Consider the following 22,949-nt stretch of genomic DNA (forward strand, 5'->3'; position numbering starts at 1 on the left):
GTATGGGCTGCTGTGTCAATAACCTACATGGAATCTGTGCATCATACTGAGATCATAAAGAGACGGATTCATCTGCAGATTTAGAATTATACATAAAACATTCTCGTGTCGGAGAAAATAAAGGCATTCAAGCAACAAGCAACACACTGAACAGGAAATGGCGTGTATCCGCCATTGCTGCTCGTTGCTTCTTCTTCCCCCTATCTGGTTCACACACACACACACACTGAGGCCAAAGATGACGTAAGGCTCATGCTGCAGGTTCCTCTACGGGCGTCTCGTATAGTGGAATACATTTCCATTTTATTGAACACGGTTTTATACGAATAAAAAAAAATCCTCCCTTATGGCACTAGTTCTGTCTTTACAAGCAATACATATTCATCCGCTTCTACGTGAGTGTCAAGAACACAGCAGTACCCGGATGGACTGTCATGGCCGCCGTCGCTGTGGATCCACAGAGAGGAGAGGAAGAAGGAAAATGTTTCTGTTGTGTATTTTTTCAAGCTGAACATTGTCTTTATGATGCTGGACGTAGACGGGACGCCGCCTGAACTTCCATCGAGTTCATAGTAAGAAATAACTGGTTTCCCGTAACTTTGAATGTCTTTGCGTGGGTGGGGGCTTTATTTTGGTGTAAAATAACTGCTTATTAAACTCCACCGACACTAACCCTGTCGTGAAGTGGCTCGTATATTTCCGACTAAATGGGAAAAAATAATTTAAAAAAATCGGGCACAGTACGCTGAACTGTCACCGCGTACACCGCAGACTCCTTTGTTGTTGTTCGTCTTGCAGCCTTTAATTCTCCCACTGGTGCAGCTCTCCCTCGCGTTTCCTAAACTTAAACGACTATAGAGCAAGTTACCCGGAAAAGTACGCGGAAATTATATTAAGATGTCGAACTTTCTAGCTGTGGTACAGCTTCATATTTTGTACATATCGGCGTGTTATATTACCTATGTTATATAGTTTTGACACGGTGCAACTTTTTTTCTCATGCCCAAGCTTCTTTTATATCTGCCCATCAAGGGGTTGTGAGCATAGAGCAGCCTACCTCTCTGCATTCATGATGTTGAACGAAATCCTGGTCACTTTAAATGGCATTAGAATTACTTTCATGTGTCCACTTTATAATGCTTAATTAAAATTGACTAGGTTTATATGTATAGCATATTATGTTTTGATACTATTTTTTCCATGCTCTATGCTAGGGCTATATACACGTTTTTTTAAAGTATGTGACAGTATAGTGTTAATACAAAAAGGTTTTCTTTTTTTCTCCTTTTTTTGACTGAAGTAACTAAGTCATAAAATCACGGCAGCCATTTTTCCTCCCAACATGGCTTCCTCATCCACAAGGTTGAGTGAGACCTGGTCAGCTGCACACTGATGTAACGCTGTAGTGGCAGTAACAAGGTTACATTAATTTGTATTATTTTCCCTAGACCACTGCCCATACAGTAAAAGTCAAAAGTTTAGACACACCTTCTCATCCAATGGATTTTCTTTATTTTATGACTATTTACATTGTAGATTCTAACTGAAGCAATCAAAACTATGAATGAATACATATTGAATTATGTAGTAAACCAAACTGTGTGAAATAACTCAAAAGATGTTTTAGGTTTTAGATTTTTCAAAATAGCGACCCTTTGCTTTGATTACTGCTTTGCGCACTCTTGGCATTCTCTCAATAACCTTCATGAGGTAGTCACCAGAAATGGTTTTACAACAGTCTTGAAGCAGTTCCCAGAGATGCTGAGCACTTGTTGGCTCTTTTGGCTTCCTTTTTTGATCCATCTCATCCCAATCCATGTCAATTGGGTTTAGGTCAGGTGACTGTGGAGGCCAGGCAATCTGGCGCATCACTTTCCTTATTGGTCAGATAGCCTGGAGGTGTGTTTGGGGTCACTGTCCTGTTGAAAAATAAATGATGGTCGAACTAAACGCAAAGCAGATGGAATGGCATGTTGCTGCAGGATGCTGTGGTTGCCATCCTAGTTAAGTGTGCCCTGAGTTTTGACTAAATCCACAATGGTGTCACCACCAAAGCACCATCACACCTCCTCCTCCATTCTTCACAGTGGGAACCATGCATGTAGAGACCATCCAATCACCTTTTCTGCGTCGCCAAAGACAGTTGGTGGAACCAAAGATCTCAAATTTGGACTCATCAGACCAAAGCACAGATTTCCACTGGTCTAATGTCCACTCCTTGTGTTTCTTGGCCCAAACAAATCTCTTCTGCTTGTTGCTTTTCCTTAGTCGTGGTTTCTTAGCAGCTGATTGACCATAAAGGCCTGATTTGCACAGTCTACTCTGAACAGTTCATGTAGAGATGTGTTGCATCTATCTGGGCTCTAATCTGAGGTGCTATTCACTTTCAATTTCTGAGTCTGGTGACTGTGCTGAAACTATCCTCAGCAGCAGAGGTGATTCTTCGTCTTCTTTTCCTGTGAGCTAGTTTTGCTGTAGCGCCTGTTTTTTGTCTGCACTTGGGGACATTCAAAGTTCTTTAGTTAGTTGACAGAATTCATATTATGGCAAGAACCAAAGAGTTGTCAGATACGGCTGTCATCTGTGTACCAATTAGACTTCTGCACAACATAGTTGATGATTCGAACCGATTCAGAAGTAAAGAAATTCCACAAATGAACCCTGACGAGGCACATCTGTGAAGTGAAAACCATTTCAGGTGACTACATCATGATGTTCATTGAGAGAAGGCCACGGGTTTCCAGTGGTGTCAAAAAAATAAATAATAAAGACATGTTTATCAACTTTTTTTGCTACATAATTCCATGTATCTTGCTTCATATATTTTATATCTTTTATATGTATCTACAACATAGAAATTTGGCCCAAACAAATCTCTTCTGCTTGTTGCTTTTCCTTAGTTATGGTTTCTTAGCAGCTATTTGACCATAAAGGCCTGATTCACACAGTCTCCTTTGAACAGTTGATGTAGAAATGTGTCTGCTACTGGAGCTCTGTGTGGCATCTATCTGGGCTCTAATCTGAGGTGCTGTTAACTTGTGATTTCTGAGGCTGGTGTCTTGTATGAATTAACCCTCAGCAGCAGAGGTGGGCTTCCTTTCCTGGGGCGGTCCTCATGTGAGTCAGTTTCATCGTAGCGCTTGATGGTTTCTGTGACTGCATTTGGAGACAGATTTAAAGTTTTAGTCAAAGGAGCTTGCAAAGAAAAGCGTCTGGACTTCTTTAAGTTGCTTGAAGACCTTTCACCTCTCATCCGAGAAGCTTCTTCAGTTCTGGTTTAAAAACAATAAAACTAAGACTGACATTTTACAAGAGGGAAGTGCAAATTGCATTAATAAATAACATGTAAACAATAAATCTAAGAAAAACAGCTGCATGATCGTATAAAACAAAAATATATTTGGGATCTCATGCCTAACCGATGTCCTCACCTGTCACAAAATTAAGTTATCATTAAGTTCTTCAGAACTGAAGAAGCTTCTCGGATGAGAGGTGAAACGTCTTCAAGCAACTTAAAGAAGTCCAGACGCTTTTCTTTGCAAGCTCCTTTGACTACGATGACCTGGATGACTGAGAACCTTCACAGACATTTAAAGTTTTAGCAGTTTTCCAGACTGGCTGCCCTTCAGTTCTTAAAGTAATGATGGGCTGAGGTTTCTCTTTACTTACAGTAGCTGATTGGTTCTTCCCATAATGTGAATTCTAACAGTTGCCAAATTGGGCTGCTAGCTGTGTACCAACCTGACTTCTGCACAACACACCTGATAGTTCCAGCCTCATTAAGAAGGCAAGAAATTCAACAAATGAACCCTGACAGGCACACCTGTGAAATGAAACCATTTTCAGGTGACGACATCATGAAGCTCATCGAGAGAACATCAAGGGTTTTGCAGTACTGTCAACAATGCAAAGGGTTGCTACTTTGAGGAATCTAAAATAGAAGATGTATTTAGAGTTATTTATACTTTTTTTTTTCCTTCTTTGCTACATAAGAAGAAAAAAAATAATAAAGAAATGTAAGAATAAAGAAAAAACATTGAATGAGAAGGTGTCCAAATTTTTGATTGGTAGTGTATATCAGGAATAAGTGAAGAAGAATTCTGTTGGATTTTAAAAGAGTTCATTACAAATGTTGAAGAATGCATTCGTTTTAACAGTTGCACTGTGCAAAAAAGTAAATTGTTGGATGCAACTTCTCTTTTATAGGCTGCGTTAGCTGCTACTAGCATAACACACGCTCCAATCTCTGCCTGCCTGGACTGTCAGCTTTTGAGTTAACTTTTTTTTTAAAACATGATGTGTTTTTAATCTCTGTACAGTCTACTACATACAACAAAGAAGCAACACAGTTTAAGTCTCACAGGCACCTGGTAAGGGCCTTATACTAAGATTGTGCAGGAATTTTAGTAATTGAAAACAGGGAAGTAAAAATGAAATGGTTTAAAAACAATAAAACTAAGACTGACATTTTACAAGAGGGAAGTGCAAATTTCATTAATAAATAACATGTAAACAATAAATCTAAGAAAAACAGCTGCATGAACGTATAAAACAAAAATATATTTGGGATCTCATGCCTAACCGATGTCCTCACCTGTCACAAAATTAAGTTATAAAGCTTTTTAGAGAATGGTACAAATAATTTCCCGAAGTGTTCTATAAGTAAGTAAAATTTATTTATACAACACCTTTCAAGATAAAATCATAAAGTGCTTCACAGAAGCTAAAACATAAAAACAAAAATCAACCAAAAGCAAGTTTAAAAAGATGAGTTTTTAGGTGTGTTTTTGAAAGACATGACTGAGTCCACAAATCTAAAACTCAATGTGAGGGAGTTCCAAAGTCTGGGGCCACAGTTACAAAAAGCTCTGTCACCTTTTGGACAACTAGCAAGTCCTGATCACATGACCTCAGGGACCTGCTGGGGATGTAAAAGATCACAGATGTATGTTGGTGCTTGTCCATGCAGAGCGTGGCCGTTATTTTCAGTCAGTTTGAGCGAGAAGGAGTTCTGCTGCTCCACTTCAGAAGTATGAAGTGGAGTGGGTGTAATGGGTTGTCCATGATGGAGTGCAGTTAGTTGAATGACCTCCCTGTCCCAAACTGACTCGGACATCTCCAAATTCTGACCAATGATGCTTCCAGCCTTCTTTATTCTGATGGCATTGCTGACCCCCCCCCCCCCCCCCCCCCCCCCCCCCATTAAAGCAGGGGTAGGCAACCTTTCTGATGAGTGCCATCTAAAATTTCCTCATAAGTCAATGTGCCATATGATTGCATTAGCAATAAATTTAATAACGCTCTATATGAACAGTTACACACAATATAGAACAACTTTATAGAATTATATTTGTTTGCAGATGTTGGCAGCTATCAGCGAATAGTTATCAGCTATTTTGAAACAAAAAAATACACTTTTTATCCATAACAGCAAATACAACAGAGAGTGCAAATGCTATTTATGGTCTCCTCACAACAATGATAAGAAAAATAAACTGGGCCAATATGGCATGTTTGTTAATACAGAGACACACATGTTAATGTGATCTTTGGTCTCCCACTCAGAGACACAGGTCTCCGAGTGTCCAGCATTCATACTGTCTCGAGTACAAATGTATCCGTGTATTTCCGTGGTGCTGATGCTGCGCTGAGCGGACAGCTCCTGAAGCATTTGAAGTGTCTGAATGTGGAAATTTCAACATCGCTTGAAAAAACTGACAGCTAACAACGTCCCTCTCACCAGTAGGCAAAGTTATTTTTAGCCAATTACAAATTGAATCTGGTAGTTGGGGTTGTTAGCTAAGATACCGTCATTAAGAAGCAGCACAACTAATGTGTCTATTCGAGCTCATTTGCAATGTGCACCGCTGGCCCGGCCATTTATTTTTTTTAATGCACCTTCTCAGATTAACTCACTGCATGCCGTGCCCAAGGCTGGACTGGGACAAAAAACGGGCCCAGGCATTTTGACTAGAGACCGGCCCACCAGGTATGGGAAAAGCCATAAAGCCTTTGAATTAAAACAGATGCTGTTGTGACAGTGATGTACGCCGTCTTGTTGGTATATGTATGATTTCTATACATTTTACATCAGATAAAAACTTTGGTTGGAAGATTCAGATAATTATTTATTAAAAGTGAGACATTTTAAATGAGAATAGGGAAGAAAAGTATTTCTTTGTGCCCCCCTTTCCCTGTTAATGCCCTACCTGGCCCCCCTGGCAAAACTTTGCTACACTGAAAAAAGAAAATAGTTGAACCAACTTAATTGAATTATTTCAATTGGTAACACCAAATTTAATTAAGTTCTTTGAAATTAAGTTAATACATTAAATTAACACAACTGATTTAAGTTACATGTACTTAATAAATTAATTGCTGTCAAATAAACATTTTGCATTAATCCAACTTAAAATTAAGACATTTCAACTTAGTTTTCAGTTTTTCCAACCCAATAATTTGCATAACCCAAAAGTAAAATATTGCTCTTTGCTAACCTAATAATGTGGTTTAGTGTAAATTACTTTTTGTAGTGACTCTAAAATGAAATTTTAGTTTGTATAATAAAGCTTAAATCAAAATTTTAAGTTGCCTGAAAATATTTTTCAAAAATTCAAAATCCAATGTTTTTTTTTTTAAATGCTTTATTGTATAAATGTAATAAAGTATTACCTTTATGGCAACCAACACAGCTTTTGGTCAAATACATTACACATTTGTCCTTTTTGAAACACATATGCACAAAATGCAAGTAATGCTTAGTAGGACCACAAAGTTGTCAACAAAGTGTAAAGTGCAACACAGTATTACACAAATATCAATCTTAACACATACAGTGTCAACTATGAAAAAGTGCCCCAAGAGTATACAGAAACTTCTCTTCAGCTATAGCCAATGAATAAATATCTGAACAGTGTAGCTGACCAATGGGGATGAAAAAATATAAACACTCCTCTAGAGTTTTAGAATGTCACAACAGTTTGTTGTATAACTGAGCACATCAAACCTGAAATGCAACCTTTCCCTTGAAACGAAGGCAAATATGTCTGAAAAAAAATTAAAAAATAAATAAAAATACCATAAAAGCACATTAAATTGGGGTTTGAGGTCTCTTGGAGCATAAAAAAGGCCCAACATCCAAAAGAGACTACATATTTTACATGCTATATGTCCAAACACAGTTGTTCCTTCGCATTATGGCACAGGGCCATTTGTTGGTCATTGTTCTGTGCCATTACTGGGAGCTTTGAAGTTTGATATACAGATTTTGGACTTTGGGGGACATCTTGTGCTGATCAAGCTGCATGAAGATTTTTTGGAGCACTTCAAAAGTGAAGCGAAAGGGTTTTGGATAAGCTAGGTTGAGTGCATAGATCAAACCTAGAAGCAGGGCACAAGCTGAGGCAACTGAAATTAGTTCATGCAACACTTCCACACCCTCAATGACAATGCCAATGTCTTCAGGTGGCTCCTGCAGTCCCTCCCCCTCCTTCCGAATCACATACACTGCCATGGTGACCTCCTCCAGGTCCCTCTGAACATCATCTGCTCCACAGTCCTACAGAGGGGTACAAGACACAAACACAAATCATCATTAGCCTCACTTCTTACTGTGATTAAGTGTTTGGGTGATGTACCAATATGTGATATGTGCTGGGCTATTTCTTGGCTGGGTGTCATCACACACCAGAAACAGCAGAGAGAGGTGTATCAATCTGACTCTAATCAAATTGTAAGCAAGAAAGATAAGATTTCCCAACATGTCAAACTATTCCTTTGAACTTAAATAATCAAGTAAGCCCGTCTTACTTAAAACAAAGTCAATCCGATATGTAATGTGTTGTTGCTGGGAATTACATAATGTCCAATATGGTCATGATAATAAATACATGTCAGCAATCCAACTAGGGTTCACGTGTTATGTTTGTTCTAACAGTTAACTTTTTTGTGTCCCTTTGACAAGATGTGCTGACAAACTGTTGAAACTTACAAGGTATTCCTTGATCAGGCCATCTGCATCTTCTCCCAGGAAGATGGTGAGGGCTTTCAGCACACATTCCCTCCGATGATTAATGTCCACAGTCTAGAACAACAAATGTTGAGTAATTTTAAACTCTAAATTTCATAAGACAGACATCCTTACTCTTATTGCTTAACTTACATGTACTTTATTTAAAAACAGTAATTCACAAGCCCAGAGATTCATTACAGAAAGAAAAGGGGATGAGTTCAGTGGAGTCGCTAAAAACATTCATGCATATGAAAGCCATGATTAGCATTGGCCTGCCCATATTGTCTTTATGAAAGATTCAGTTAAATATATATATATTTTTTTGGATTCAGATATATTTTGACAGCCCTCTTAGTTACGAAGCATCTTGTTTGATGGTACAGATTTACCTGGTCCAATGTGTCCAAGATGTTCGCAATCTTTTGGCGTGTTGCTCCTCCTTTGGCACGTATGACTTTGATCAGCTGACTTGAGTGCATGTCTAACTGGGCCATGAGCTTCCACTCAAGAGGAACAGCCATGAGCCTCTGGAACTCTGTATTTATCTAAAAACAAAACACAAATGACAGTAGATATTGTATTATGGAACAAAATGCTGAAACTGATTGTATGCCAAAATGTCTATATCCCAAAAAGTATAACATATATGGGAATTCAAAATGTAAATTCTTTCATTAAGTTCAGTGTTATAAAATCTCAACCAAATCAAGTTATGACCGATTCATGAAAGTTAACTGCAATAAATCCCGAAGCATACAGACTTCGATCACTTCAGTTCCATTCTTACCTCTTTCTGTGTGAAGAGTGCAGGCCATCTGTCCTTCAGTTCCTGAATGCTTGGTTCTTGGTTTACCACCTCATGTCGTCTGTAGGCAAACGTGTTAGCCATTTTGTCTGCGATGACCCTTTCATTGTCCCTTATCCCGATCTCTGTCAGAAGTTCTAGTCTCACTTTTTCCATGCTGTCCAGAGTCTCACCAGTAGGAAAGGATGGATAAAAGTTAGCTTCAGAACGTTTTGGCTTCTTCACTTTTTTAGCAGGGAAAGCATCTGTAGTAGCTTTAGATTTCAGTGAGTTTACACACAGCTCTGGACACCCCTGTAATTTGAGCTGGGTCCTGTAGTTTGCCATTTTGTACTTCAGTCGTTGTTTCCAACCGTAGCAGCCATTGAATGATCCAGGTTCTTTCAAACATGGGTGCTTTTTGATAAGGGCCTCTGCAGCTGCGCAGAAATGTGCATCCTCTGGATAGGCCTTGTAACGGTAAATTTCTTCTGCAACTCTTTTCAGGATATCAGACAGCATTCGGGCGCTTAAAGTCAACATTTTTTGGCTCACACGGTACTCAGTATTCCCCCTCTCTAGCTGTAGCTCTGTGTCATATGAAAATTGGGGAATTGCAAAGTCTTCTGGCCACTGTTGTGTTCGAGATGACATAGATTCAGGGGATGAGAGGATAATTGTGTCATTTGATGCCACCGAAATACCGTCATCAGACTCAAATGAAAGAGACAGAGATGAAGTGGACTGATCGGCACTGATCAAAGGTGGATTTGTTTGCTGGTGGATCACTTTGATTGTCCCCAAATTCCGAAGTTCGGTGGTAGAATTCAGATTAAAGAAGTCGTTGCCAAAGTCTTGGTCCATGTATTGCAGTCTGAAGTTACCTTTTAACCCAAAGGTAGTCTTTATCGTGCTGAGAAGGTCTTCAAGTGACTCTGGGATGCCATTTGGAAGAGTCAGCTTTTCAATGTTGTTCTCTCCTAAAATCACCTTCAGTCTTGCAGGTGTTGAACCAGCCATGGTGGTCTGAGAACAAAGCACAAGCACAGTTAGTGAGGATCAACATGTAAACCACTGACATTTCCAATTAGGAGAATTTAATGTCAAACTTGAGGAAAAGAGAGAAGGCAAAGAGAGGAGGAAAGGGGAGGAGAAAATGAAGAGGAGAGGTGGAGATCAGCTGAGGCAGCGAGGAGAGAAGGCAAACCGAAGAGGAGAAGGGAGGAGAAGAGAGATGGCGAGAATATGGGAGACATTGAAGAGAAGAGAGAAGGAGAGGAGGTGAGGAGAATATAGGAGACAATAAGGAGAGGAAAGAAGAAAAAGAGAAGAGAAGCAGAAGGGGGGAGAGCATAGGATTAGCATTCACTGACTGGAATCCAGTGACCTGCATTAAAAAAAATGACATAACTGATGAATTGCCAATGACATCATCACACCACTTTGGCTTGCAGTATAAAATAAATATGTTCTGAGAACACATTAGTATTGTATGGGTCTGGGTTTTGTTTTCCCACTTAAGAAAATACTTTATCATATTTTGAGGCCTCACCATTTAAACATGGACATATCTTTTCAAGGTGACAAGACGCATCCCTCTAATATTGTAGTCTGCCAGTGGGTAGGTATCATGCAGTTCTTGTGGCTCAACAAGTTCCACTTCTTTGCTTGGTGATGTTTTGAGATCATAAGCTCTGTAGTGTTCCATATACCATCCGCTAAGCTTTTTCAGAATGAAGATTAGTTTGTCCTGCAGTATCACCATTTGGATGATTTCACCAAACTCTGGCAGTCCTCCCAGTGAGCCGTGGATCAAGATCATCCCACACTTGTAGATTATTCCATTATATGCTACACTTTTAGCCAAGCACACATTGTCCATATCTGGAGACTTCTGTCTCAGTGCATTTGAGATGTCCTTGTTAAGAACATCAATGTGAACAGTGGAAACATCTGTTACTTCCAGTGGGGGTTTGGCAAAGCTAATTGCATGCAAATGATATGCAATCTGATACTGATGTCTCTGTGAAAGGGAAAGAAGTACATTTTTGAAGCATCTGATGTTCCTTGCAACTCTTTTAAAAAAACTATGCTTTGCTTCGAATCGCATAGTCCATAGTGCAACCAGTGGCCCAAACTTACGGATCAAGTATGGATAATGTTCCAAGTAGTGGTGCTTTGGTTTAAGATTAACATCTGGGAAAACCTCTTGAAACTTGATTCTGTGCTCGGAGATCTTAAAACCAAGATATGCAATGGAGTCCTCAGTATGAACAGGACTGACAACAAGATCAACAATGTCCTTCAAGTCTGTTAAGATGTGCCAAGCAGGCTCCTCACAGGGTACACTCTGCCCAACGAACAAAGGCAAAAATCTGATAAGACTCCAGTTCTCGTGTGCATTCCCTCCTACACTTTTTTTGGATGCAAAACTGAGAGCCACAGGATGAGGTCGATTTGTTTTGTCAGCCCACTTAAAGTTGAAAGATGATATTGCTTCATTCAATGTACATAATGTGAAATACTTTTTTTTTGATTAACAAATTGAGGCAAAGCGCAAGTTCAAAAGGAACAATTCCCTCAAAAAGATCATGTACAACATCAGGTGGAAACCCAGTGGTAACATCAAAATGTGAGAGGTGCTTTGACAAAATACACTTTGATTTCACACCATAATAACTGGGCCATTTGTTTTCCTCGATAATTCGTAAATGATCTGCATGAATGTCTTTTGTTCTTAAAGTAAAGACTTCACTTCTGACTTCAATAGTCTGGAACTCTGATGTTTCTGCAGTGCAAAATCTACATACGTATGTCCCTGAGAAATTTTCAAAGAATCCAGCAATACTGTGTGCACCAAGGTTGTCGGCAACAACACACTGAACAGTGCCTTTTACTGTTCTGCCCAACTTTGACAGAAATATCCCACTCTGTTCCAAAATTACAAGATCATTAATTACAGGTTTTAACACTTTCTCATACCCATAGCACTTCAGATCATTACTTTTGATTAAAGCAGCCAAATAGATTGAGGTTAAAGCAGAATTACAGCCTGGTGGCAAATTACCCAAAACCCAGTACAATCCACAAATTTTATGCTTCCTCCGTGATGTACCAAGGGGATTACATATTTCGAATTCATCAATGTATAATATCAATGAAATGCTTTCCTGCTTGGACAACAGTCCATTTTCATGGAAGAAGTCACCATCGAAGATAGTTTTGTAGTGCACATAAGTTTTTTGAGGCTGATTATCTACAGTATTCAAATTAACAGCCTGATCCAAGATTGTCTGGCAGTCAAGAATATGCTGCAAAGACTTTAAAATTGAAATATATTGGAATGACTTGTTATTTTTTCGGTCAAGTATATATTCCACTGGTTCCACTACTTTAAAGTGGCTCTTATAGTATGCTTTTCGTCTCCAAGGACTGGAAAGTGGACCTTTATCTCCAATTGCTTTTTTTACAGGGTTTGTCTCACAGAGTACACTGGCTAGCTTTTCAACAACTGACTGGTCAAATTGGCATCCGTTGTCTTGTAATACTTGGCTAATAGTCTTTTGGGTAATCGCCACAGAAACAGAACCAATCAAATAGTTTAACTCCTGCAAAAGCTCATCTACAGCTGCATTAGACACAAGAAAGATGTGTTCCAACTTAAGGAGCACTGAAGCAATTTTAAGCTCAATATCCTTCTCTAAGTTTTCAGAATACCCATTGTCAAAAGCAGAATTTAAATTTACATCACTCTCTATAATTTCCACATCTGAAATATCACTGGCAACACTGGCAAAAGATTCATCAACAGAACTTATTCCAGGCTTAAATGTGTTCACTGTACCAGAGTGTTTTCTGTATTTATGACTTTTGAAGTTCTCATAGACATTGGTTTTATATTCACAGTTTTGGAACACACATGTTACAGTCTCCTTATTTTTAAGATGCTGATAGATATGTTGAAAATATTCTCTTTCTGTGGAGAGTTGATTATGGCCACAAATATGGCAAGTGAATGTGGACGCAGCTTTGGAGACTGCTTGTTGGGCAGGGTGATTTCTTGATAGATGGCTCAGTAGGGCGTTCCAAGTCTTGAACCTACATGCACAATTTAAATAAGTGCATGGATATGAGTGGCCTCGTCCGTAATGCCTATGAATCAGTTTGTAGTGTTTGAGCAATTCAGATCTTTTTGTTAATGTTGTCCCACAGTCCTTGCATCTCCACATGAAGCATAGCACTGGAGGAACAAAGAGACACGCTTTACTGGGTGTATATAAATAATTTGAGAAAACACAGAGGGAGAGTTGGGCAATATTACAATATATCAATATGGTGATATGAGACTAGATCTCATCTCAGCTTTTTGCCACATTGCCCAACACAAAGCGAATCATTTAAACACAAAATGTATTCATCAAATGTAGCCAGCCCTCTCTAATTAGATTTTAAAGGGATAAGTTCAAAACAAAAGTTTAAAAACAAAACCCAAATGCCCATAGGTACATTTTTTTTTTTTGCAATTGTTTTATATATAAAGCCGATTCCTGTTCAGTGTAAAACTGAATTAAGTTTAAATGAGACATTACTATTTTGAACTTGCATACCTTTGTTGTTGATAAACTGAAAGTACGCAAGTTCACAGGTAAAACGAGCTGCCTGGCACGCCTCCACACAGGAATGCCCCTCTTGAAGTAGTCACAGAGCTGAGAAGAAGTTAGGTCAGAAGGTGGCGATGGGGCATCACATTGGACACCAAGCCAAAGGTTGTGGCACTGTCCAGGGTTCCAACCAGAGGTGATGTAATCTTTCTGCCATCAGCAGACACCCCTCTGGAGAGGTTGACAGGAAGGAAAGGAAGCGCTACCCAAAGTCCTAAAGATTAAAGATATGTTCGAGTTAGTCTGTCGATCTTTCATCATGTTTACAGTGTTCATCTGCATCTATGTACTTATATATGTATTCAGACACAGACCAGAAGTGTGCTAGGTCTACAAGAAATCTGATGGCTGTATTTTCTGTGTTCAATAGCGTAATACTTTCTTCTATGATTTCTAATTTTGATTTTCTGCCGCACACCATCTCCCTCTCACACGGCTGATCCGTGCGTGTACGAGCGCTGCACGCACCCTTTCTCCTCGCCTTCTTAACGTTATGTACATTGAAAGCAATGCAAGCGGCAGTAAATGCATGCTTCCTGGAGCCACCACAGCTAAACTTTACCTCCTACATCACCCGTGGCCGTGACCGCGTGAACTATTCGCGCCGACAGGCATACTGCGAACAACCACTCGTGTATAAATGCGCGCGCCCGAAGTAACGTATTCTGAAGAGAACCGCGGCCCAGCTTGCCGCTATAATGTGCTAATATTGCGTGATATTTTCTCTGAATACGGGACGTTTCCATTTTTTACAGAACGGATGGCAACTCTACTAACTGACCTTATGAATAAAATGAAGTTCACTATCAGTAACATCATAGCACCCGCCCAGCTGTATATAAACTCCGTCATGCTAGCTAGCACGCAGTACGAGTTATTGTAACTGACTGTAAAAAGTCAGCACAACGAAAATAAACTCCACCTAAACTTGGTTTATATCTGACCCAGATAGACTGCAGGTCGTAACTTCTTACCTGAAGTTCAGTTCACCTGACACTCGGACCGGCGGCCGCCTCGGGTCTCTGCTCCTCCTGCCTCCCCTCTCCCTGATCCACCTGCTGGCCTCTGTGGAAGCTCCGCCATAGAAACCACCACCAAACAACTTTGGTGGTGGTTTCTATTTTTCTATTTTAGTTATTTTTACACATCTGCCAGCATCTGGCCAATCCACCACCTTTCATTGTTTATACCGTTACCAAAAAAAATAGAATTCATCAGCCCATAAAAACGAAAAATCACCATTGGGCATTTGGTCGTGCCATCAGTTAACCCTGGCACGCGTGCCCAAGGTTGCCGACCCCTGCGTTAAAGGATCTAAGCGATCTTAGAAAATAAAGTCTGCTCATCACCTTCTTGTGCACAGCATCACTGTCGGTCCTCCAATCCAGTCTGTCATTCAGGTGAACGCCAAAGTGCCTGTAGCTGTCATTGTTTGCACCTCTTCACCCATGATCTTGATTGGCCTAGACGCAGCATTTTGTTTTTTTGTTTTTTTTTTTCCCCCACCGGAAGTCAACCTTTTGGCTTGCTAACATTCTCAAGTGAGGTGATTTCTTCCAGACCACTCCACAAAGTTTCTCACCAACTCCCTGTACTCCGACTCCTGCCCACCCTTAATACACCAAAGCACTACAGTATCATCAGAGAACTTCTGCAGGTGGCATGTTTCACTGTTTCAAATTTGAAATCTGAGGGTGTACAAGGTAATCAGGAATGGCGATAGGACTGTCTCCTCTGCTGCTCCAGTATTACTAACCATCACATCACACAGAGTGCCCCCAGGCTGTACATACTAGTGATCCAGATGTGTCATTGTTAGAGCTGGGCGATATATCGAGTTTTTTTTTAAAAATATCAATATATTTTTATACGAGATATAAGATGTGACAATATCGTTTATATCGATATAGTCTGTTACGTTATAATTATACTTGTGTACCCCCAAGTTTGCCTCACTTTCGTCCACTTTTGTCGCCTCTCGTTCACTGAACACAACTCCCCCATAGCTTCACCTGCAGGCAGCGACAAGATGGACACGGCAAATCTCCGTTAACGAGTTACCGCGGATCGCCCCGTGCGTGGGGCTGGACGGCGTTAATGTGTTAGCGAGCTAACCGTGCTAACGAGCTAACCGCGCTAACGACATGCAGCGCCTAAATTCCTTTCATTTTCTCAAAAATTGACAGTGTGCCTTAAAATGTTTTAGTACGACTTTGGTAAGCTACGGAGCTGCAGCGCTTGATGGATTGTCGGAGCATTACGGCTACCGTAGTCTGGAGCCTCGTGGAGTAATACGTACTGTGCTTCATGATGTCGTCACCTGAAATGGTTTTCACAGATGTGCCTTGCCAGTGTTCATTTGTGGAATTTCTTGCCTTCTTAATGAGGTTGGAACTATCAGGGTTCAGACCATCAACTATGTTGTGCAGAAGTCGGGTTGGTACACAGATGACAGCCGTATCTGACAACTCTTTGGTTCTTGCCATAATATGAATTCTGTCAGCTAAGTAAAGAAAAACACCAGTCCATCATTACTTTAAGAACTGAAGGGTTAGTCGGTGCAGAAAATTGATAAAACTTTAAATGTGTCCCCAAGTGCAGACGAAAAACAGGCGCTACAGCAAAACTAGCTCACAGGAAAAGAAGACCAAGAGTTACCTCTGCTGCTGAGGATAGTTTCAGTCACCAGACACATCTCTACATCAACTGTTCAGAGGAGATTGTGCAAATCAGGCCTTTATGGTCAAATAGCTGCTAAGAAACCAAGATTAAGGAAAAGCAACAAGCAGAAGAGATTTGTTTTGGGCCAAGAAAAACAAGGAATGGCATTAGACCAGTGGAAATCTGTGCTTTGGTCTGATGGTTCCACCCGCCGTTTCTTTATGCAACAAAAAAAGATGAACACATGCGCTGTGTCCAAATCCTTCGAAAAACCCGGCCTACGTAGACCAGGTAGGCCGCGAAGACCAGAAATGCAAGGCCATTAAATTGAAGGGGCTAGCCTACGACGTCCAGCTTCTGTCATTTATACCTGTGTGACTGTCTAACAGACAAATATTAATATACAGCGACCATTGTCTGAAGGCTTTAGTTATATTTAAGGACAATATCCCATATCCCGAAAATAAACTAAAAAGATTTAAACATTATATGTTTCAGATAAAATGGAAGACAAACTTTTGCAGTGAATATTTATTGGAAGAGAAAATGTTCAATATAATTTAAGATGTTGAAGGTATCAGAGCATTAAATATGCTGATTTTTGGGTAAGAGGGTCTAACAGGAGATGATACAGAAACATGACATCCTTAAAAAAATACTTAGACCCTTTCTGAATTTACAACTTTTCACAATTCTTTCAGCTTTTTATTTAAAAGAGCTCCACAAGTACAATCCAACTAAAAAAGAAATATTTTAACTAAATATATTTTGGATAAAGGACATAAAATCCTGCAGAAATATTGGGCTTATAACAAAGGTGACAGGCTCAGGTTGTATGATATAAGCATGACAAAAATGGCACAGGAACAGAAGGAGGACCTCTCCATGTACTGTCTTATTATTAGTGGTTTATACAGGATGAGACCTCTTTTAACTCTAAACTTCAGCACAGCATGGTTTAGTCTGTTTCCTTAATACAGTTCACGGATTAGATGTTTGATCCCTGTAAATACACTTAGCTTAAAGAGTGAACCGTCTGCTCGTTTTATTAATTTTTAAGTACGTTTGTCTCCACACTGCCAAACAGACGCAGCTTCAGTAGAAAACTGAACTGATTAACCAACCAAAGCTCATATGACCCAAGCCGCATTAAGTGGTGATATCACTAACATCACGTAACTTAGCCGAAGGTTAGTTGAATATAACTGTTTAAGATTCTTTGCTATGCTAACATTTGGTTGGCTGGATATTTTGGTGAGATAAAACCTAGTATTTACTTTTAAAAGTTTATTTCTGGACCGCGCTTCTTCGACCATCCGCCATTTTTCCCCAAAAATTTCTTCAACCCTTGATTCACAATGAATCCTGGAATAGGGTGGACCATGAAGTATACACAGACCCGTCCTTCAAATCTGGGGAAAAGGAGGACGCATTTGTGGGCTGCATTTGGAGCAGCCTACGAATTTGGACAGCCTTTGTCTCCTTGCTGTGACATAATCAGCCTAGGCATATGTGGCTCCCGGGTTGTATTTTGCCCACAACTTAATAAGTATTGAATATGTCACCAATTTTGTGTATATATATATATATATATATATTTTTTTTTTTCTTACCATCCAATCCACCCATGCAATGTCCATAAATTATGTATAATAATACACCCAATTACATGACACAGGAAAAGAATTATTGAACACATGAAGAAATGGACGGGCAAGACTGCCTCTGATGTGCTGAGAACTACCAGCTCTAAACACTTTATGACTACAGACGTGAGGGCTATAGATCTGTAGGCATTGACGCTGTCTATACCAGTCTTTTTGGTGATGGGAATGATAGTGGAGGCCTTCAGACAGGTGGAAATGGTGGCATAGGGTCAGGAAGGTTAAACAACCTGATGAGGATCCTTGTCATTTGGTCCGCACAGGTTTTTCCCACAGTGTTGGGCTGGCTGAAAGCTCTCCTAGGGTTCAGCACTCTGTGTCCTCCTGACATCATAATCCAGGGGGGTGTTGAACACTTCTATGATCATGAGGATGCTGTTGGCAGTTGGAGTCTCTGACTTTTGCAGTTGGTGAGGGCTTGGATGCCTCTCCACACATGGTGGGGGTTGTCAGTTAGGAATACTCCTCATGTAGGCCTATTTGGCCTGTTTTATGCCCCTCCTCAGCCTGGCTCTGGCAGTGCTGTATAGAGAACTGAGTGAAGGTCTCCAGGTCGTGCTGTTCGAAGATGTACCAGTCTGTCAGATCAAAACAGTTCTATTGCTGGAGAAGAGCATCATCTGGCCATGTCTTAATGACCCAGGTGCTTGGAGAAGTTTGTTTCCTCATGTCTATCAATCTATCCATCAATCAATCAATCAAGGCTTTAATCGGCACGTGCAGGTTGCCCTGCAGTGAAATAGGAACCCCCCCCCCCACTACAATGGGAAAGTACAAGAGGAAAAAAGAGACCTCCACTCATGCTGGGTTCCTGGGAGGACAGCATGAGAACAGGAAACAAACTCCTCTGCACAAAAAAGCACATAAATGTCCACAGCACAACGTTATGGAGCACGTGACAAGCCACAGGGTCGGGTGGGGGGTGAGGAGTAATCCGAAGCAAACACAGCAGCCATCCTGCCCAGTGCTACCATTCCAGCGTGGGCTCAGACCCGCCGTGTTCCCAGGAGGGAACAAGCATCGAAGGCGTTTGGAAAGGGAGGGGGGATGAATGTGTGCATATTAGTGTATATGTATGTGTGTGCGTGTCCAGAATTCAGCTGAGACAGTGTCCTTCGCCCTGCTAGGCTAAGTAAACAGTCTTCCAGCCAACCCAGGTGGCCTTGCATGGAATGGGAAGGAACAGACTAAACACAGTCGTTATCAGGGTGTTTTAAGTCCGGTGAGCAGTGACTGTCTATAATTCTGCTGTTATGGTACCAGCCCTGAAGCATATAAGCACAGAGTCCACCGCCCCTTCCCTTACTGGAGACATTATTGCAGTCCTGGGGTTGTAATGTCCGGCCCAGTAGCTCCACTGAGTTATCTGAGATTTTTGACGGGAGCCAGGATTCAATCAATAGACAACACTCCTGGACAAAGCAGTTCAGTAGATTTCTGATTGTAGCAGCTGTTTGTTTTTGGGGTTTTTTGTTGTTTTTTGGGGGTCTTCACCTGATGTCCACCACCCTGGGGCTGTATGAACAATGACAAGAGGGAGGATGTGAAGATGAATTAGAGTTGGCGGTGGGGTAATGCAGAATAATGCATGCACAAGCATAGACGTAGGTCTAAAGAGAGAGATTAGATTTGTGTTTCACTTTGACTACCTGTGGGGTGTCATGTTTGCCTGTACTGTATGCCATGTAGAAGAATACAAACAGCAGTTCATGGTCAGTAGGACAATTGTTTTTTCTTATAAAATATTTTTTTAATGTGAAGAAGTCCCAAAAAAACCTTTAACAACTGATGTATACTTGTGATATACAGAGCATGCATGGTTATTAATAACACTATTACAGTTAATAGTAAGGATTGTTGTTGAAATTGTTTTTGTGATTGTATGCCTCTGTCTTCCAGACATTGGGATCACACTACAAACTCCTTTTCTTCAGAACACTGGTTAAGGTTTTCCCAAAGGAGCACAGGTAACAATAACTGGTTATATAATGTCATTAATTCTTACCTGAGTAATGCTGTTAACTTCAGGCATGACATGTTTTATTTGTTGGTTTGTGTTTGTCTCCCAGTGCTTAATGAATTGACTATCAGTTTTTGTTGAAATAATTTTCTCATTTGCAAAAGAATATTTTTGGAGTAATCGTTATTGCGATCCACAGACTATATAATGGAGATGCAAATAGCATAATGTGAATTTAGATGGTTTGTCTGTCTAAGATCTGAGTCATCCTGGACAATCCCACAGTGCTTCATAAATGTTGATGATGTCCAGGCTCTTGAAATGCTTTTGAATGCATTTTCTGCTCAAAAAACAAAACAAATGGTATCTGTAATTGGAATTGATGCATCAAAAATGTAAGGAATTTGCTAGTTATATAGCTGTATTTTACTTACACCACGTAAACTCTAAAATATTTCTTAACATGAATTTCAGGGCAGTATATCATGCCGATGATTATTCATAGGTAAGTGGAAAAATAAGTGAAAACGCAGCAAATGTCCAAAGAAATATAGGTTTAATGTCATTAATAAGCTTTGAGACACATTGTGTGATAGTGATGATGATGATAATAATAATAATAATAATAATAATAATAATGGATTTCATTTATTTAGCACTTTTCTAGGCACCCAAAGTGCTTTACAATTCCACTATTCATTCACTCTCACATTCACACACTGGTGGAGGCAGCTACAGGTGTAGCCACAGCTGCCCTGGGGCAGACTGACAGAAGCGAGGCTGCCGTATCGCGCCATCGGCCCCTCTGGCCAACACCAGTAGGCGGTAGGGTAAAGTGTCTTGTCCAAGGACACAACGACCAGGACAGCAGGGGGATCGAACCGGCAACCTTCCGGTTACAGATGAGCTTCCCAATTCCCTGAGCCACGGTCGCCCCGGTCACAGTGATGTCACAGTATTGGATTTATTTGCTCTTTGTATACCAGTACTTTAAAAAAACTGCTATTTGATGCCATCCTGAAATAAATATAACCACACTAAGAGTATAAAATTCGAGGATATAACTGTGTGGGGAGAAGACTAAAAATTAAGAGATTCAAATATTCATGATCCGAGGGTGCTGGGGCTCAAGACACATCACAATATTAATTGTGTATCGCGATATATCCCAAAATATTGCAATATTGGATTTTCCTCATATTGCCCAACACTAATGACAACACTCTTTATCCTCTTGAGGATATTCGAGTGATCAAGATTGAAAGGGTTTATTGTCATGTGTGCAAAGAAAAAGCATTTCTCTGTACAGTGAAATTCTTTCTCTGCTGTCCATATGCAGATGCCGGTTAATATGTACACATAGATTAAATACAAATACCAGGAATAAATAAGTGGAGACAAAAAATAAGTGTCAAATAGATTTATGTGCAAAAGAGCTTAATATGCTGGTTATGTGAGATGACCTGATGTGCAAAAATAATTATTACTGTTAAAATAGGTCAGCTGTTCAAGACTCTGATAGCAGTGGGGAAGAAGGAGTTGTTGAGTCGGGATGTTGTAGATTTCACACTTCTAAACCTTCGTCCCGAGGGCAGAAGTGTGAACAGTCCGTGCTGAGGGTGTGTGGGGTCTTTGAGGATGGAGGTAGGTCTCCTCTGGACTCTGCGATGGTAGATGCTCTGCAGAGACGGCAGCGGGGTCCTGATGATCTTCTCCCCGCAGTTGATATCACTCTCTGCAGGCATTTGCAGTCCATGGCAGCAGTGCTGCTGTACCATGCAGTGATGCAGCTGGTCAGTGTGCTCTCCACAGTGCAGCCTTAGAACCTGCTGAGGATCTTGGCTGACATACCAAATTTCCTCACCCTCCTCAGGAAATACAGCCACTGCTGAGCCTTCTTGACCAGCTGTGTGGTGTTCAGTGTCCAGGTGAGGTCCTCAGTGATGTAGATGCCTAGGTATCTAAAGCTGCTCACCCTCTCCACTTCACTCTTATCAGTTTTGAGGGTGAGGTTGTTGTCCTCACACCATGACACCATATCGGCCACCTTTCTCCTATAAGGCACTTCGTCTCCTCCAGTGATGCGACCAATCACTGCAGTGTCATCCGCCAACTTCAGTATGGTGTTATCCCTATTGGAGGCGACACAGTCGTGGGTGTACAGGGTGTAGAGGATGGGACTGAGGACGCAACCCTGTGGAACTCCAGTGTTAGTAATAATGCTGGCTGAAGTCCTGTTGCCAATCCTGATGGACTGGGGCCTGCCAGTCAAAAAGTCCTGTAGCCAGTCACATAGGGGTGGGGTGTAGGCCGAGTGTTGCCAGATTGTGAGTGAGTTTGTGTGGAATGACAGTATTGAAGGCAGATCTGTAATCAACAGAAAGTACCTTGATGGTATGAGCCTTTGTTTTCCAGGTGGGTGAGGGAATAGTGAAGGGCAGCAGCAATGGTGTCTGACGTGGACCTATTGGGCCAGTGGGCATACTGCAGGGGAGAGTGTCTGGGATGTTGCTCTGGATGTAGGCCAGCACCACTCTCTCGAAGCACTTTGTAATGATTGGAGTGAGTGCAACTGGTCTAGTCATTTAGGCGAGTGGCTGGGCTTTTCTTGGGAGTCTGTCCAGCCAGTCTACATGTGTTTGTTTTTTTTTGTTTTGTTTTTTAGATTTGGATTCAACTGCATCCCTCAGGGTATCCTGTGGGGAGTTTTATGGGAGTATGAGGTGTCTGGCTGATTGTTACAAGCCATTCAATCTCTGTACAACCACAGCTAGAGCTCGGTCCACATTGACTGCAAAAAGTCTGACTCATTTCCAGTGGGTGCTGAACTCCTCCAGGGCTGCCCTTTGTCATTAGTTTGTTTATAAATTGTTTGGATAGAATATCTAAGCATAGCCAAGTGGTGGCAGGCTTCCGCCTTGGTAACCTCCGAACCTCATCTTTACTTTTTGTGGATGATATAGTTTGGTACTGGCCTCCAGATCACACTAGAGTGGTTTACAGGTAAATGTGAAAGACCTCCAAGTCTGAGGCCATGGTCCTCAGCTGGATTAGGGTGGAGTGCCCACTCCTGGTCAGGGACAAGTTCCTGCCCCCAAGTGGAGGAGAAGTATCTTGGGATCTTGTTCACAAGTGAGGGAAGAGGGTAACAGGAGATTACGAATTGGGGCTGCAGCTGCAGTGATGTGGTCATGGCACCAGTCTGTCG

The 22,949-nt window shown here is 40.9% G+C and overlaps 2 protein-coding genes across 2 annotated transcripts in view; one reads left to right on the forward strand and one right to left on the reverse strand.

Annotated features, from left to right (window-relative positions):
- Nucleotides 1-216: 216 nt before the first annotated feature.
- The window catches only part of LOC308390386 (zinc finger protein 518A), a 28,163-nt gene continuing 5,430 nt past the window's right edge, over nt 217-22,949 (forward strand). The window contains exons 1-2 of the mRNA XM_080872332.1: nt 217-572; nt 19,681-19,748. The gene's annotated coding sequence lies outside the window, so the exon portion shown is untranslated. The remainder of the gene's footprint in view (nt 573-19,680; nt 19,749-22,949) is intronic.
- LOC308391109 (uncharacterized protein) lies at nt 7,235-14,111 on the reverse strand (the record flags this gene model as incomplete). The annotated part of the gene is made up of 5 exons (XM_080873575.1): nt 13,403-14,111; nt 8,799-9,821; nt 8,401-8,556; nt 7,991-8,083; nt 7,235-7,558 (listed from the first exon to the last, which is right to left on the reverse strand). Exons 2-5 carry the CDS (start codon nt 9,813-9,815, stop codon nt 7,235-7,237), a joined length of 1,590 nt encoding a protein of 529 aa, XP_080729701.1. The 5' UTR covers nt 9,816-9,821; nt 13,403-14,111.

The sequence above is a fragment of the Rhamphochromis sp. 'chilingali' genome (genome assembly GCF_963969265.1).
Source record: "Rhamphochromis sp. 'chilingali' genome assembly, chromosome: 22".
NCBI lineage: Eukaryota > Metazoa > Chordata > Actinopteri > Cichliformes > Cichlidae > Rhamphochromis > Rhamphochromis sp. 'chilingali'.